The following is a 13,663-nucleotide window of genomic DNA, read 5'->3' as shown; positions in this document are numbered from 1 at the left end:
ATCTAGGTTAACTTCTACGGAGGAGATACTCTGGCCCAGAGAGAGGGAATAACTTGGGGAGAAGAAGCCTAAGCTGAATATCATCTTAACAACAGCTCTAGCACAGCCCTCCCCTTCACAGTTTTTGAAATGAAACAGAAAGGCTTTACCTGGTTTGCAAAGATCTGAAATTTTTCTTAATAATGTATCAATCTTGTCATCTGGCCAGTCATGGAGAACTCTTGAAAGAATGTAAAGATCAGCTTCAGGGATATCATCTTTGAAAAAATCACCTAGTTCCACAAAATAAAATGAAGAAAAGTTCTAGAAAATGGAAGTCATTTCAAAACATTCTTAATGAAACGGCCTATGGTAAGACCTTGAGTCCACAATACAGAAATTTGAGGAAAGGGACTGGACTCACTATTTCATTGTCACTCTTTCAATTCCCAGGTGAGAAAACTCCCGTTATCAATGTAGGTCAGCACCATCTCTGTAATTTATAGTTTCAGAGAGTTGTCTAGTGCAGAGGTATCAAATATGCACAGGCCATTAAAATGTAATTGTGAAATATTTAACAAATATTCAAAAAATTAAATTAATATAATTAATATAAATTAAATTATATAAATAATTTCTTAAAAAAATAAAAATAGAATAAGATATGGATAATGTTAGCATATAGTTTTCTAAGTCAACATATGCAAGCTATGGGGATTCTTCTGTATGGCTTACTGATCCCTATATCTATTTGAGTTTATAAGTCACTAGTCTGGATCACTGAGAAGAGTGACTTTTCCAAGAAAACATAAATAATATATACCAGAAGTACTTGACTTTTAAATGTTATTTTTTTAAATTATCAATCATTTTTTCCTCCCTCTTACTTCCCTCAACCCAACCATGGGGGAAAAAATAAAAATAAAATAAAACAATAATAAATAATTAAATGATAAATCAATTAATCTATAATAATAATAAAATAGAAAATTAAAATTAAAAAAATTACCATATAATTCATGTCCAAAATATGTCCCCAGTCAGGAGAGAACAGGATTCTCCATTATTTGTCTTCTGTAATCATGATTTAACCCACTGGCTTCAGGGTCCAATTCTCTATCTTACTAGGTCATACTACTTCTCACAAAGAAGTTACAGAGGGGGCAAGACAGGAGGGCAGAGTAGGAATAGTTAGCAATGGGACTCAAGTTCTACCTAAGTGAAATAGAAGAATCTATCTGTTGCGTGTAAAGGTCATCTTTATTAAAAAAAAAATAACTCCCCCCCCCAAATTTGGTTATCATTGTGTTCTAATCATTGCCATGAGAAAGGAAGGTTATCTTTTGTTTTCAATTTCAAATAAAGGTCTAAGCCCAGGTCTTTCAATATGAATCAGGAGAAATATTAAGATAAAAATTTCCATTTCTTCCGACAAGCCCTATCTGAACTGTTCTAGGGTTACAATGATAATGAGTTCGTAACTGAAGTCTTATCTTGAACCCCTTGATTCTAGAGTTTTATGGATTCAATCTAGAGGACAGGTGAATCCCAGGGGTAAAGAATACCCTTACATTATTCCATCCACAGTTTGAAGCATGAGGAGACAGTGGCACAATTTTCTTTTAATAAATGAAGCAATCTTTTAAATTATGACATCATGGCCAAAAAATTTTAATTTGAAAAAAATTTAAGCTAGTGGGCAATTTTTAAAAAATTAAAATTTAAAAATATAATCAAAAATTAAATTTAAAAAATTAAAAATAAAAATCCTCAAATTTCCATGATAATCCATAGCAGTTTTTAATATTGCTTTGAAGTTATAACCAAGATATGACCCTCTTATTCTGTCTTATTTAGAGATAAGGAACTCATTTTGCCTACATGATCCCAGGTTTTGGGATTACAGCTCTAGAGTTGGAAGGGACCCTAGAGGTTATTTCGTACATCCCTCATCACAGGTAACTTGCTCAAGGGCACACAAGTTAATAAATAGCATAGACAGCATTTGAACTCAGGTCTTGTGACTGAGAGCCCACTGTACACCACCACTGTCTCTCAGCTTTCTTTTCGCCTTACATTTATTTAAAATTACCTGATGTGAAAGTTATTCGACTGTTGTCTTGTCCGGTAGGTTGAAAACAAGAAACATTTTCAATGACATTAGGAAGGTCAAACACATTCACTTTTAGATTTGGGTATTCTTGTATTAGTACATGTGCCAAAGCTCCCGTACAGCCTGTGGACAGAAAAGAATTCTGAACCAAAAATACTTTCCTGGCATTTATAAAGAGCTAGAAGCACAGCCAAGTATGCACTGAGGCGACACTGAAGATACAAGCTAAAAGATAAGGGTGTAGAAGAATTCTCTGTAATTACAGACTTCCAACACTGCAAAGGCCTGTTATTTTGTATATGTGGGTAAGCCCTCTCCTTCTCAGATGGCAACCATTCTATAAGTAAGAAGCAGACGGGCTTTAGGAGTTATCACCGTGTGACCAGTCTGACAAGCAGCCTCTCTAAAAGCTAAGCAGAGTTTGTCTTCAGAAAACAGAAACACAGTACAGACCACCATTCAAAGATTTCCAGGTTAGTTTGGAATGCCAAAAATACCAATAAAACTAATGAAAAACAATTTGAAATCTAAGAAAATTCTTCTGTTCTCTTTCTGTTTCCATCATCAGTGACACAAGGGAGAAGAAGGAGGTAAGCGACTAAAGAGACTATTACAGAGTTTAGATATGTGTCTCCTGGCTAGCTCTAGTGCTAGAACTTTTTTTTAAAAAAAAATCAATAAAGCATTCATTCATTATGCATTTGACAGAAGAACAATTTTAGGCATAAAGAAAACACATGAAGGGGTTTTATATTATTTGAATTCTTAATTTGATCCCTAATCCAAAACACTGTAGAGTTAATGGAACCATTTTATTTTAACGACTTTAGGTTAAATAACCTTTTTTTCATGATGATATGATGCTCACCAAACATCATAAAGTTGATATCATTACTTTGTTCACTTTACTTTGCTAACATATGAAAACAATCACAAGAGCCCCAAAAGGTCAGTAGCTCAGCAAGAGGCAATAACTATTTTTTCCTTATGGGCAAGCTAACAATTGATTAGAGAAAAAATATTATGCATGAAGGGAATGTCCTAACTGGGAAATAAAGGGAAGACTTCTTAAATATCTAGAGTCCCTACCCATTTTGTATTTTTACTGATAATAGAAACAAAATCCATTGGAGCAGGAAACACTCTTGGAGATCATCTAAACCATGGGTTCTTAATCTTTTCTGTAACAATCTGGTGAAGCCTATGGATCCTTTCTTAGAATAATTATAATATGTTTCATTTTAATAAAAAGAATTAGTTATTATGTACAAATTTCCAAAATTATAAAATATAACAAAAAATCAAATTATACTTGATTATCAAAATACTTTTTAAAAAAGTTATGAGTTTCTAAGTTAAGAATTCCTGATCTAGTGCAACACTTAATTTAGATTTAGGAGAAATAAAGTGATTTGTCAGATGTCCCATAGTTAGGTAGGGCCATGGGTTTTTTTTAACTCAAATTATAAATTTGGGATATTATAATAAATTTCTAGAAGATAGGAGTTTACTATCATTGCAATATTTAACATATAAAATTCATTTTTTCTTGAGGGTCTTCATACAACCTTGTATCAAGAAAACCCATGATTTTGCTTTCTATTTCTTTTTTTATTCTCATTTTGTACACATTGTTTTTACATTAATAAAATATTCTTGTTTACAAGTAACCAAAATACCCCTCCCCCCATGAATATAGATAGACTTGCTTGGGCAAAAAAAGTAAAGGGGAGAGAAAAAAAATTAAAATTAAAAAAAAATAATAGTAATAATTGTAGGTATGGCCAGGTGGCATAATGGACAAAGCACCAGCCCTGGAGCCACAAGCACCTGAGCCCATATTCAGCCTCGTAAACCCAACAATCACCCAGCCATGTGACATGCAAGCCACCCGATCCCCACTGCCCTGCAAAAACCAAAAAGAAGAAAAAAAAAGACCAAAAATGAAATAAAATAGTAATAGTAGTAGGGGTGGCTGGGTGGCGGACAGAGCATTGGCCCTTGAGTCAGGAGCACCTGGGTCCAAATCTGGCCCCAGACACCCAAAGATCACCCTGCTATGTGGCCCCAGGCAGGCCACCCGGCCCCACTTGCCCTGCACCCTCCCCCAAATAATAACAAAAAATGTGCTTCAGTCTTTGTTCCAACAGATTACAGTCTTTATGATAAAGTCCATCACAAGAGTTACTTCCATATTTTTCCAACATTGCCATTGCTGATCACAACTCCCTCCTTTCTTATTTCTCCACTACCATGTACTATATTTTCTCTCTCCTTTCACTCTGACTCTGCTGTAGGGTCGCTGAGTGGCCTAGCAGACAGATCCCTGGTCCTGGGGCCAAGAAGCCCTGAGCCCCCATACCACCCCTTAGGCCCAGCATCCACCTGGCCCCATGGTCCTGGGCAGGCCTTCCAATCCCAGCCCCTTGCAAGAAGGAAAAAAGAAAATGTGTTATATCTGACCACTCTCCCCCCATGGTCCATCCTCTCCTCCTTTATTCACATCCCCACCCCTTCCCCCTGCTCCCCCCTCCTTCTTATTCCAGATGTCTATACCCCATTGAGTATATTTGCTGTTTCCTCTCCTAGACATCTCTGATGAGAGCAAAGGTTCCCTCATTCCCCCTTGTCTCTCCCCTTCCATATCATTGCAATAGCTCACTGCAATAAAAAAAAATCTTATGTGAAATATCTTGGACTATTCCCCCTCTCCTTTTTCTTTCTCCCATTCCATTTCCCTTTTTTCTATTGACTCCATTTTTACACCATATTTTATCTTCAAATTCAGCTTTCTCCCGTGCTTCAACTATAAAAGCTCCCTCTACCTGCTCTATTAACTGAGAAGGTTCATATGAGTATTATCAGTGTCATTTTTCTATGCAGGAATACATGCAGTTCATCCTCATTAAGTCCCTCATATTTTCCCCCTCTCCTCCAATCTCCATGCTTCACCTGAGTCCTGTATCTGAAGATCAAACCTTCTGTTCAGCTCTGGCCATTCCAAAAGGAACATTTGAAATTCCCCTGGTTCATTGAAAGTCCATCTTTTTCCCCTGGAAGAGGACATTCAGCCTTGCTGGGTAGTTCATTCTTGGTTGCATTCTAAGCTCTCTTGCCTTCCGGTATATTGTATTCCAAGCCCTACAAGCTTCCAATGTAGTTGCTGCTAAGTCCTGTGTGATCCTGACTGCAGCTCCACGATATTTGAACTGTGTCCTTCTGGCTGCTTGTAATATTTTCTCTTTGACTTGGGAGTTCTGGAACTTGGCTATAATATTCCTAGGGGTTGGTTTTTTGGGATCTCTTTCTCCGGGGGATCGGTGGATTCTCTCAATTTCTATTTTGCCCTCTGCTTCTAGAATATCAGGGCAATTTTCCTGTAGTAATTCTTTGAAAATGATGTCAAGCCTCTTTTCCTGATCATGACTTTCAGGTATTCCAATAATTTTCAAATTATCTTTCCTAAGTCTGTTATCTTTAGTCATATGAAAAATTGCTCTAAATTATTACTGATTAGAGAAAAGGAAATTAAAGCATCTCTGAAGTACCACTTCACACCTCTCAGATTGGTCAGTATGACCAGAAAGGACAATGATCAATGTTGGAGGGGATGTGGGAAAAACAGGAACTCTAATGCATTGTTGGTATAGTTGTGAACTGATCCAACCTACCTGGAGAGCAATTTGGAATTATGCCCAAAGGGCAATAAAAATATGCATACCCTTTGATCCAGCAGAACCACTACTGGGTCTGAATCCTAAAGAGATCATGAACAAGGGTAAAAATCCCACATGTACAAAAATATTCATAGCATCTCTGTTTGTGGTAGATATTTGGTTTGAGGGGATGTCCATCAATTGGGAGAGTGAATCAACAAATTGTGGTATAGGTATGTGATAGAACATTACTAAGAAATCATGAGAAGTGGGATTTCAGAAAAGCCTGGAAAAGTCTTGAACTGATGCTGGGTGAAGTGAGAAGACCAAGAACATTGTACACACTAACAACAACATGGGATAATGATCAATCAAACTTGATGAACTTGTTCTTTTCAGCAGTACAATAATCAAGGACAATTTTAAGGGACTTAAGATGGAAAATACTATCTACATCCAGAGAAGAAATTGTGGAGTTTAAATGGGAGACCAAAGCTTTTTATCTTCAACTTTTCAAAAGGGTCTTATGTATTATATGTTATGCAATTTTGTTATTGCTAATGTATTCTTTCTTTGATTTAGATCTGATTCTTCTCTCATAACATGTTCAATTTTGATCTATGTTTAGCATGGTTACAAATGTAGAGCCTATATCAGATTGCTTTCTGTTGAGGGGGGAAGGTAGGGAGAAAGAAAAATTGTAAAACACAAAGCTTTGTAAAAAAAAAGATTGGTTAAAAACTATCATTGTATGTAGCTGGAAAAATTAATAAAATATATTAAAAAATAAATGTTTTAGTCATTAACCCCCCCCAAAAAAAAACCCCAATTAATTTTAAAACATTTTCTTGGCATTTTTTAGTTGTCACTTTTAAATAACAATCCTCTCACTCCTATGTCATTTATATGCAACAGAATTAAATCTTAATGATATCTAAGAAAAAAGAACAAACAAAACCAGTCAGCATAATGCAGAGAATCATGGTCATGGGTAATACTGTAACTAATTAGAAATAAATTTTGTAATCTTTTACATCATTAAATTTTGTCTAGTAAGGGGATGCTCTCCAAGACTGTGATGCAAATTGACTCCTATTGTTCCATTATTAAATGTTAATCCATAGCCTCCCTTCACTTCTAATCCCAGCTGTGCCCCCCCCCATTTTAGTCACATGGGGGGGGGGGGAGAGATTTCCCTTTTACCCAGTCTCCTGACCCTTCTGTACCCAGAGAGTGGGCAACAATATAAAGCTTGGCCTGGAGTCCTCTCATGGTGCACAGGCTTGCTCCAGTCTCAGCCCAGTCAAGCTCTCCTATCTGTGTGTCTGTCTCTTATTCAAACTTCAACTAGCGTTTGGTGGTTCTCCTGCCCTCAAGTTTCTCCAGGAGGAGAAAAGATTTAAAGTTGTAACTGTGAAGGTTTGTATAATAAATCCTTAGCAGTTTTAAAATTCTAGGGCTGTATGTGAATTCTTTCACTTTCAAGACCTCTCAATCTGAACACCAATCTCCCTGCAATAAGCATAATAAGCACAAATGACAAAAGTATGTGGCATTCCCTTCCTATAGACTAGCACTACTCTACCATGATGAGTAAGATGATGATGAAAACTAACATTTATATAGGCAGGCTAAACTGTCTTTACAATTATCATTTCATTTAATCCTCATAAAAACCCTGGAAAGTGTGTGCTTTTATTATCTGCATTTTATAAATAAGGAAACTGAAGGAGGTTAGGTAGGTGACTTGCTCAGAGCCACATAGCTGATGAGTTATGGACATTGCGATGCTATCATTGGAAACAAATTTTGCAATTTTTTTACACTGTTAAATTCTGTCTGAAAAGGAGAAAGAAAGAAAGAAATATTTGTCTAGTTAGAAAAATGTTATCCTGTGTTATCCTGGCTGTTGTCCCTCTCTCACTCAAACTTCAATTAGCCTTTTGTTATTCTCCTGTCCTCAAGCAGTTTATCATCAGCTTGCTGGTTCTCCAGGAGGAGAAAAGATTTTAATTTGTACACTTTTCAGGCTAGTGTAATAAATTCTGAATGGGTTTTAAAATCCCAGGGCTGTGTGTGAATTCTTTCACCTTTCAGGGTCTCTCAATCTTAAATTTGTGAAAGCAATCCTGGGCAACAAATCTATTAAGTGTCTGAGGACAAATTTGAATTCAAGATTTACTAATTTCAGGTCTGGCTACTGGTTCTTATTTTGATGCTTTTGGTATTGTTTTCTTTTTTCTTTTTTTTAAAATTATATAAATATTTTGTTTTCCTATTACAAACAATGGTAGTTTCTACCAATCACTTTTTTTTGCAAGGTTTTGAATTTAGAATTTTTTCCCCTCCCTCCCAACAGGCAATCTGATATAGACTTTACATTTGCTTCCATGATATGCAGAAATCAAAACTGAATGTGTTGAGAGAAAACAATAGAGATAGTGAAATTATGTATTACATAGGACAGCTTTTAAAAATTGAAAGTAATAATCTTTGGACTTAAACAGTCCCTTCTCTGGATACAGATGGTATTCTCCATCATGGATCCCCTAAAATTGTCCCTGATTATTGCACTGATAGAGTGACGAAATCCAGCAAGACTGATCATCACCCCATGTTATTGTTGTGTTTTTGTTTTTTTGTAGGTTTTTGCAAGGCAAATGGGGTTAAGTGGCTTGCCCAAGGCCACACAGCTAGGTAATTATTAAGTGTCTGAGACCAGATTTGAACCCAGGTACTCCTGACTCCAAAGCCGGTGCTTTATCCACTACGCCACCTAGCCGTCCCCCATGTTGTTGTTAAGGTGTATAATGTTCTTCTGTTTCTGCTCATCTCTTGGGTTGTTTTCATTTACATTGCTGTATTAATTTTGTATAAGGTTCTCCTGGTCTTTTCTGATCTTAAATGTTTTTATGCAGTGAAGTTTATTTAGAAGGAAAAAATAATTTTGACACACTGAATCTCAAAACAAGAGCAACTTATGTTTGCCTTTTTCCTGACTTTAGTAAACTCTGTCAGATAATAATAATCACTCATTTTGCTACTAATTTCCACCAGACTCAGTAGGATTTGAGCAGCATTAAAGACAAAAAGTTGGTATTCTTGAGTTGTGAATGAGAGGCCACTTGGTAGAGGAGAGAAGCTAGTATTGGAAGTTCCAATCCTGGCAGGGATACATACTAGCCTTTTTTGGCCAAAGGAGAGGAAGCAACAATCTCTCAGTACTCAGACAACTTTAATGGTGTAATAATATTTCATTATATTCTGCAGCAATATCCCATTATATTTAAATGCCACAATTTGTTCAGTTATTTTCCATTGTATCAGACCCAATTTCCATTTAAATCTTTGCTACTACAAAGATGCCATAAATATTTCTGTATATATGCCACATGTCTAAAAGTGGTATCTGTCAGACAAATAATATATACAGTTTGGTGATTCCATTACTTTAGTTCCAAAATGTTTTTTAGGATTTTTGACAAACTACAGAAAATCACCGACAACAATAAATACTGAAAGTAGCTTACAAAAAGACATTCAAGGAAAAGTGATTGATCAAGGACTTCTTGTTTAGGAAAAATTGTAACATATTATTCCTGAAAGCAAAGCAGATTGGAATTTGTACCCAAAGTAACACATTCTGAAAAACTGAGAATAATCATCCAAAAATAGAAGTTTTCAGCTAAAGAGAAAAACTTTAGAATATTCCTTCAGAAGAAAACAAATGAGCAGTACATGTTTTAGTAAAAACCATCAGACAAGATATGTAATAAAAAATGTATACAAATTGTATTAATAGGAAAAAATTAAGCAGTGGAAGCAAGAGAATTCCTGTTTCTAAGATTAGACAAGTAATTGGTTCATAACCAAAAAAAAATAAAGCTACACCATTTGAGGTCCACTGAGGTAGAACCCCTATAGGTAAAATTCAAAGATTAGGAATACCAAGGAGAAAACAAAGTTAAGATTTTGTGAATTAGAATCCAGAATCTAGACTCCTTCACAGTATGAGATATTTACAGTAAAAAGAAAGGGGAGAAAAGAGATCTAAGGTCAGGCTATGGGTGCAGTTGTTTGTTGTGCTTTTATTTTCTTTGTTTCTCAACCTTCCTTGGGGGTTTTGGGAGAATATAAACTAAGTACCTAAGGAGGGGAATAGCCAAATGGCTCTCACACCAGGAGAGGAATCATTCCCAAGATTTCACAGTCAACATGCAGGGTGAAACAGGGGCCGTGTAGTGGGGTGCAACCAGGAATAGTCTGCACTTCAGTTGATATTCTTCCTTCCTTGTCAAAACTGATTTCTACTTCAGGTTAGGGGGGATAGCAGCATTCCTATGAGCAATTCTAATTCCCGGAAGAACCTGGTGCTGAGGGAGGATGGAAGCATAAAATTATCCTGAGAATGGACAGATGGTGAGTTTGGGCTTGGAGTTCATATTCTTTGACCATGTATCAGTTGAGGAATGACTCATTTTCATATATTTATATATTATTTACATATTTTAGAAATGAGGCCTTTATCTGAAAGACTGTATGAAAATTTTCCCCCCAATTTTCTACTTTCCTTCTAATCTTGGAAGTGTTGGTTTTATTTGAAAAGGGACTTTAAAGTTTAATATAATTCTTTTTTTTTTAAGGTTTTTGCAAGGCAAATGGGGTTAAGTGGCTTGCCCAAGGCTACACAGCTAGGTAATTATTAAGTGTCTGAGACCGGATTTGAACCCAGGTACTCCTGACTCCAGGGTGGTGCTTTATCCACTGGACCACCTAGACGCCCCTAATATAATTATAATATAATTCTAATTATCCATTTTATAGCTCACATTGCTCTCAATCTTATTTTTTTTGAATTTTTTTTTTTAAGGCAATGGGGTTAAGTGACTTGCCAAGGTCACACAGCTAGGTAATTTTTAAGTGTCCGAGTTCAAATTTGAACTCAGGTCCTTCTGACTACAGGGCTAGTACTCTTTCCACTGTGGCCCTTTCCCAGTAATTTTTACCAAATAAGGAATTCTTATTTGTCAAACACAAAATTACTTTAATCCTTAACTATTGAGTATTCTATTCCAAAGATCTACCTATTTCTTAGCCAGTACCAGATAATTTTGATAATTACCATTTTATAATACAGTTAAAGCTCTGTAACAGTCAAATTTCCTTTCTTTACATTTTCATTACTTTCTTTTAAATTCTTGAGTTTCATCCAACTGAATTCTATTTTTTTCAAGATCAATAATTTTTTAGTAATTTAATTGAGATGGCATTAAATTAGCTAAAACTGCCTTTTTTTTCTCATATTGACTCTGCCTAGCCATGGACAATTAATATTTCTTCAAATATTTAAATCTGACTTTATTTGTATTATTATGTTCATGTACTTCCTAGGTTTGTTTTAGCATGTATATTTCTCAGGTATTTCATACTGCTATAGTTGTTTTAAATGGGGTATCTCTCTTTTTGCAGGGTTTTGTTGGTGATATACATAAAAATACTATGATTTATGTGGTTTTATTTTACATCCTACCACTTTGCTAAGTTTTTTAATTGTTTCAACTAAAATTTTAGTTGAATCTTTAGAATTTTCATTTTTCTAGCATTTCTGAAACTACTGAATATTGACCGTGTGGTTTCCCTTTTCTCTCTTTTTTACTAAATCTATTTTAGCTTTAACATTATCTCAGATAATGACTATTACCCCTGCAACTTTTATATGAACTGAAGCACCAAAAATTCCATTCTAGTCCTTTAACAAGTGCATCTCTCATTTTTAATTGTTTCTTATAAACAACATAATGTTTTGCATTCTTTTTTTTTGTTTCGAGTTAAAAATCTTTAATGATTCTTCTCTTTGATAGTGACCTATTAGGTAACATTTTGTATTTTTTAAAGTTTCAATGAATTACCAGCTTTAAATGAAGAGATGTAACTTTACATGAGATAATGTATGTTTCTTTTACAAGCATATATACAATTGTAATGAAATAAAGCTAAGTTTGTAAAACACAATCTGAAAACAGCAGTATTTTACATTTTTTTGTTTACAACACTGAATTTGCTTACCCCCCCAATTCCTTACAGTATGGAAGCTCTACCAAGCTCTACATAAAAGGAGGGTTCCTTTTATTTGAGACCAAAAAAATCAGAATTGAACCACAAGTTTTTTCAATTATTTTTGCTAAACTGCACAATCACTCTTATTCCATCTTCTCCCTCCTTTTTCTTTGAAAGGAAATATGGCAGAAAATTATTACCATATTTTTTTTTACAAATTTATGAAAAATTGAGCAAAAAACAAATATTCAGTCCTTTATTAGTGCACATATGGTAGGCCCAAAGAATTAGTATTTGCAGAATAAATAACTACTTACAGTTAGCAAAAACAAATCAGATAAGAAAAAAATGTTAGACTAAAAAGCAGCATTGATCAAAGTAAATACTTGGCGGTTCAGTTAAGAAACTGCAAGTTAAACATTTGTAGGTTTTATGGATAAATTCATCCCATTCCCATTCAGAGTTATAATTACTAGTCTTGTATTTCCCTCCCAACTTATTTTTTCCTCACTTCTTGCCCTGTTTATCAATCCCTTCTTTATGTGTCTAATTTACTTCCTTTTTTTTTTTTTTAGGTTTTTTGCAAGGCAAGTGGGCTTAAGTGGCTTGCCCAAAGCCACACAGCTAGGCAATAATTAAATGTCTGAGACTGGATTTGAACTCAGGGTACTCTTGACCCCAGGGCCAGTGCTCTATCCACTGTACCACCTAGTCAACCCTGTCTAATTTACTTTTCTTTTTTTTTAGGTTTTTGCAAGGCAAATGGGGTTAAGTGGCTTGCCCAAGGCCACACAGCTAGGTAATTATTAAGTGTCTGAGACTGGATTTGAACCCAGGTACTTCTGACTCCAGGGCTGGTGCTTTATCCACTGCACCACCTAGCTGCCCTCAATTTACTTCTAACCACCAACTGGCCATTCTATTTCCCCTGTCTTAAACCTTCCTTTTCCTCTCCCCTCCCCTCATCCTCTACCTTAAATTACCTACCTTTCTTGAACTCAGGCCACCCATACTTGATTGGTTGATTGTGGTCCTACTTGTATTAACTCACCCTTCCTCAAAGTCCCTCTTTTATCTGGTCTCCTTGTCCTCATTTCTTTTATCCACATTTTAGAGAGAAAGAAACTAAGGCTATGAGAAGGGGGAAGTTGGGGAAGGGAAAGAAAAGTGGTATCTACTATATGCTAGACCCTGTGTTAAATGTTTTGAGTATTTTTTAAAACAATTGTCACATTTGTTTCGATAACACTGTAAAGTAAGAATTATTATTCCCATTTTGATGGGGAAACTGGGGAAAACAGAACCACAAGAAGTGTCTGAGGTCACATTTGAACAAGCAAGATGCTTCCGGGTCTGGTACTCAATAGACTTCTGTAAGGTAAGTGACTTACTTGGGGTCCACACTTGTCTGAGAGCTCAGGAGGACCATTTACAGGCAACATATATCCCTTAAAGTTCCTTTGCTCTATCCTTTGCACATCAAGCAGCATTCAACATAGGAGAGCAATTAAATCAAACCACTAGAGAAGTTTACCTTTTTCAGGTAAGCAGTCTGGTTCTTAGGTCAATTATTGCAATCAATTTTTTTTGGTGAGTTTGGCTGTTTTGTCTTTCACCTCCCCACCTTTACTCCCATTAGATAAACTTGTAAAATTGCCAACAACTTCTTCAAGGTCAGAACCAGTGGATTGCAGTGATCCTATCAAAGGGCTACCACCTACAGAATAAGGGAAGCTTAGAATACTTCAATTAAGAACTAAACAGAAATACCTTCTACATCATACCTGACAAAAGTCATCTAACTTTGAATATTTTTATATCCTTTTAGAAGTGGTTATTGTTCCTTCTTTAACCCAGA

The 13,663-nt window shown here is 35.6% G+C and overlaps 1 protein-coding gene across 5 annotated transcripts in view; it reads right to left on the bottom strand.

Annotated features, from left to right (window-relative positions):
- ASMTL (acetylserotonin O-methyltransferase like) overlaps positions 1 to 13,663 on the bottom strand; it is a 65,088-nt gene that overhangs the window by 3,413 nt on the left and 48,012 nt on the right. For all 5 annotated transcript variants that reach the window (XM_074213661.1, XM_074213664.1, XM_074213663.1 and 2 more), the window contains 2 exons: positions 2,072 to 2,215; positions 150 to 272 (listed from right to left, as the gene is read on the bottom strand). In XM_074213661.1, coding sequence (XP_074069762.1) covers positions 150 to 272; positions 2,072 to 2,215 — 267 coding nt within the window. The remainder of the gene's footprint in view (positions 1 to 149; positions 273 to 2,071; positions 2,216 to 13,663) is intronic.

The sequence above is a fragment of the Macrotis lagotis genome, chromosome 1 (genome assembly GCF_037893015.1).
Source record: "Macrotis lagotis isolate mMagLag1 chromosome 1, bilby.v1.9.chrom.fasta, whole genome shotgun sequence".
Classification (NCBI taxonomy): Eukaryota; Metazoa; Chordata; class Mammalia; order Peramelemorphia; family Peramelidae; genus Macrotis; species Macrotis lagotis.
Note: the sequence above shows the minus strand (reverse complement) of the source record. Positions and strands in the feature narration are given on the sequence as shown.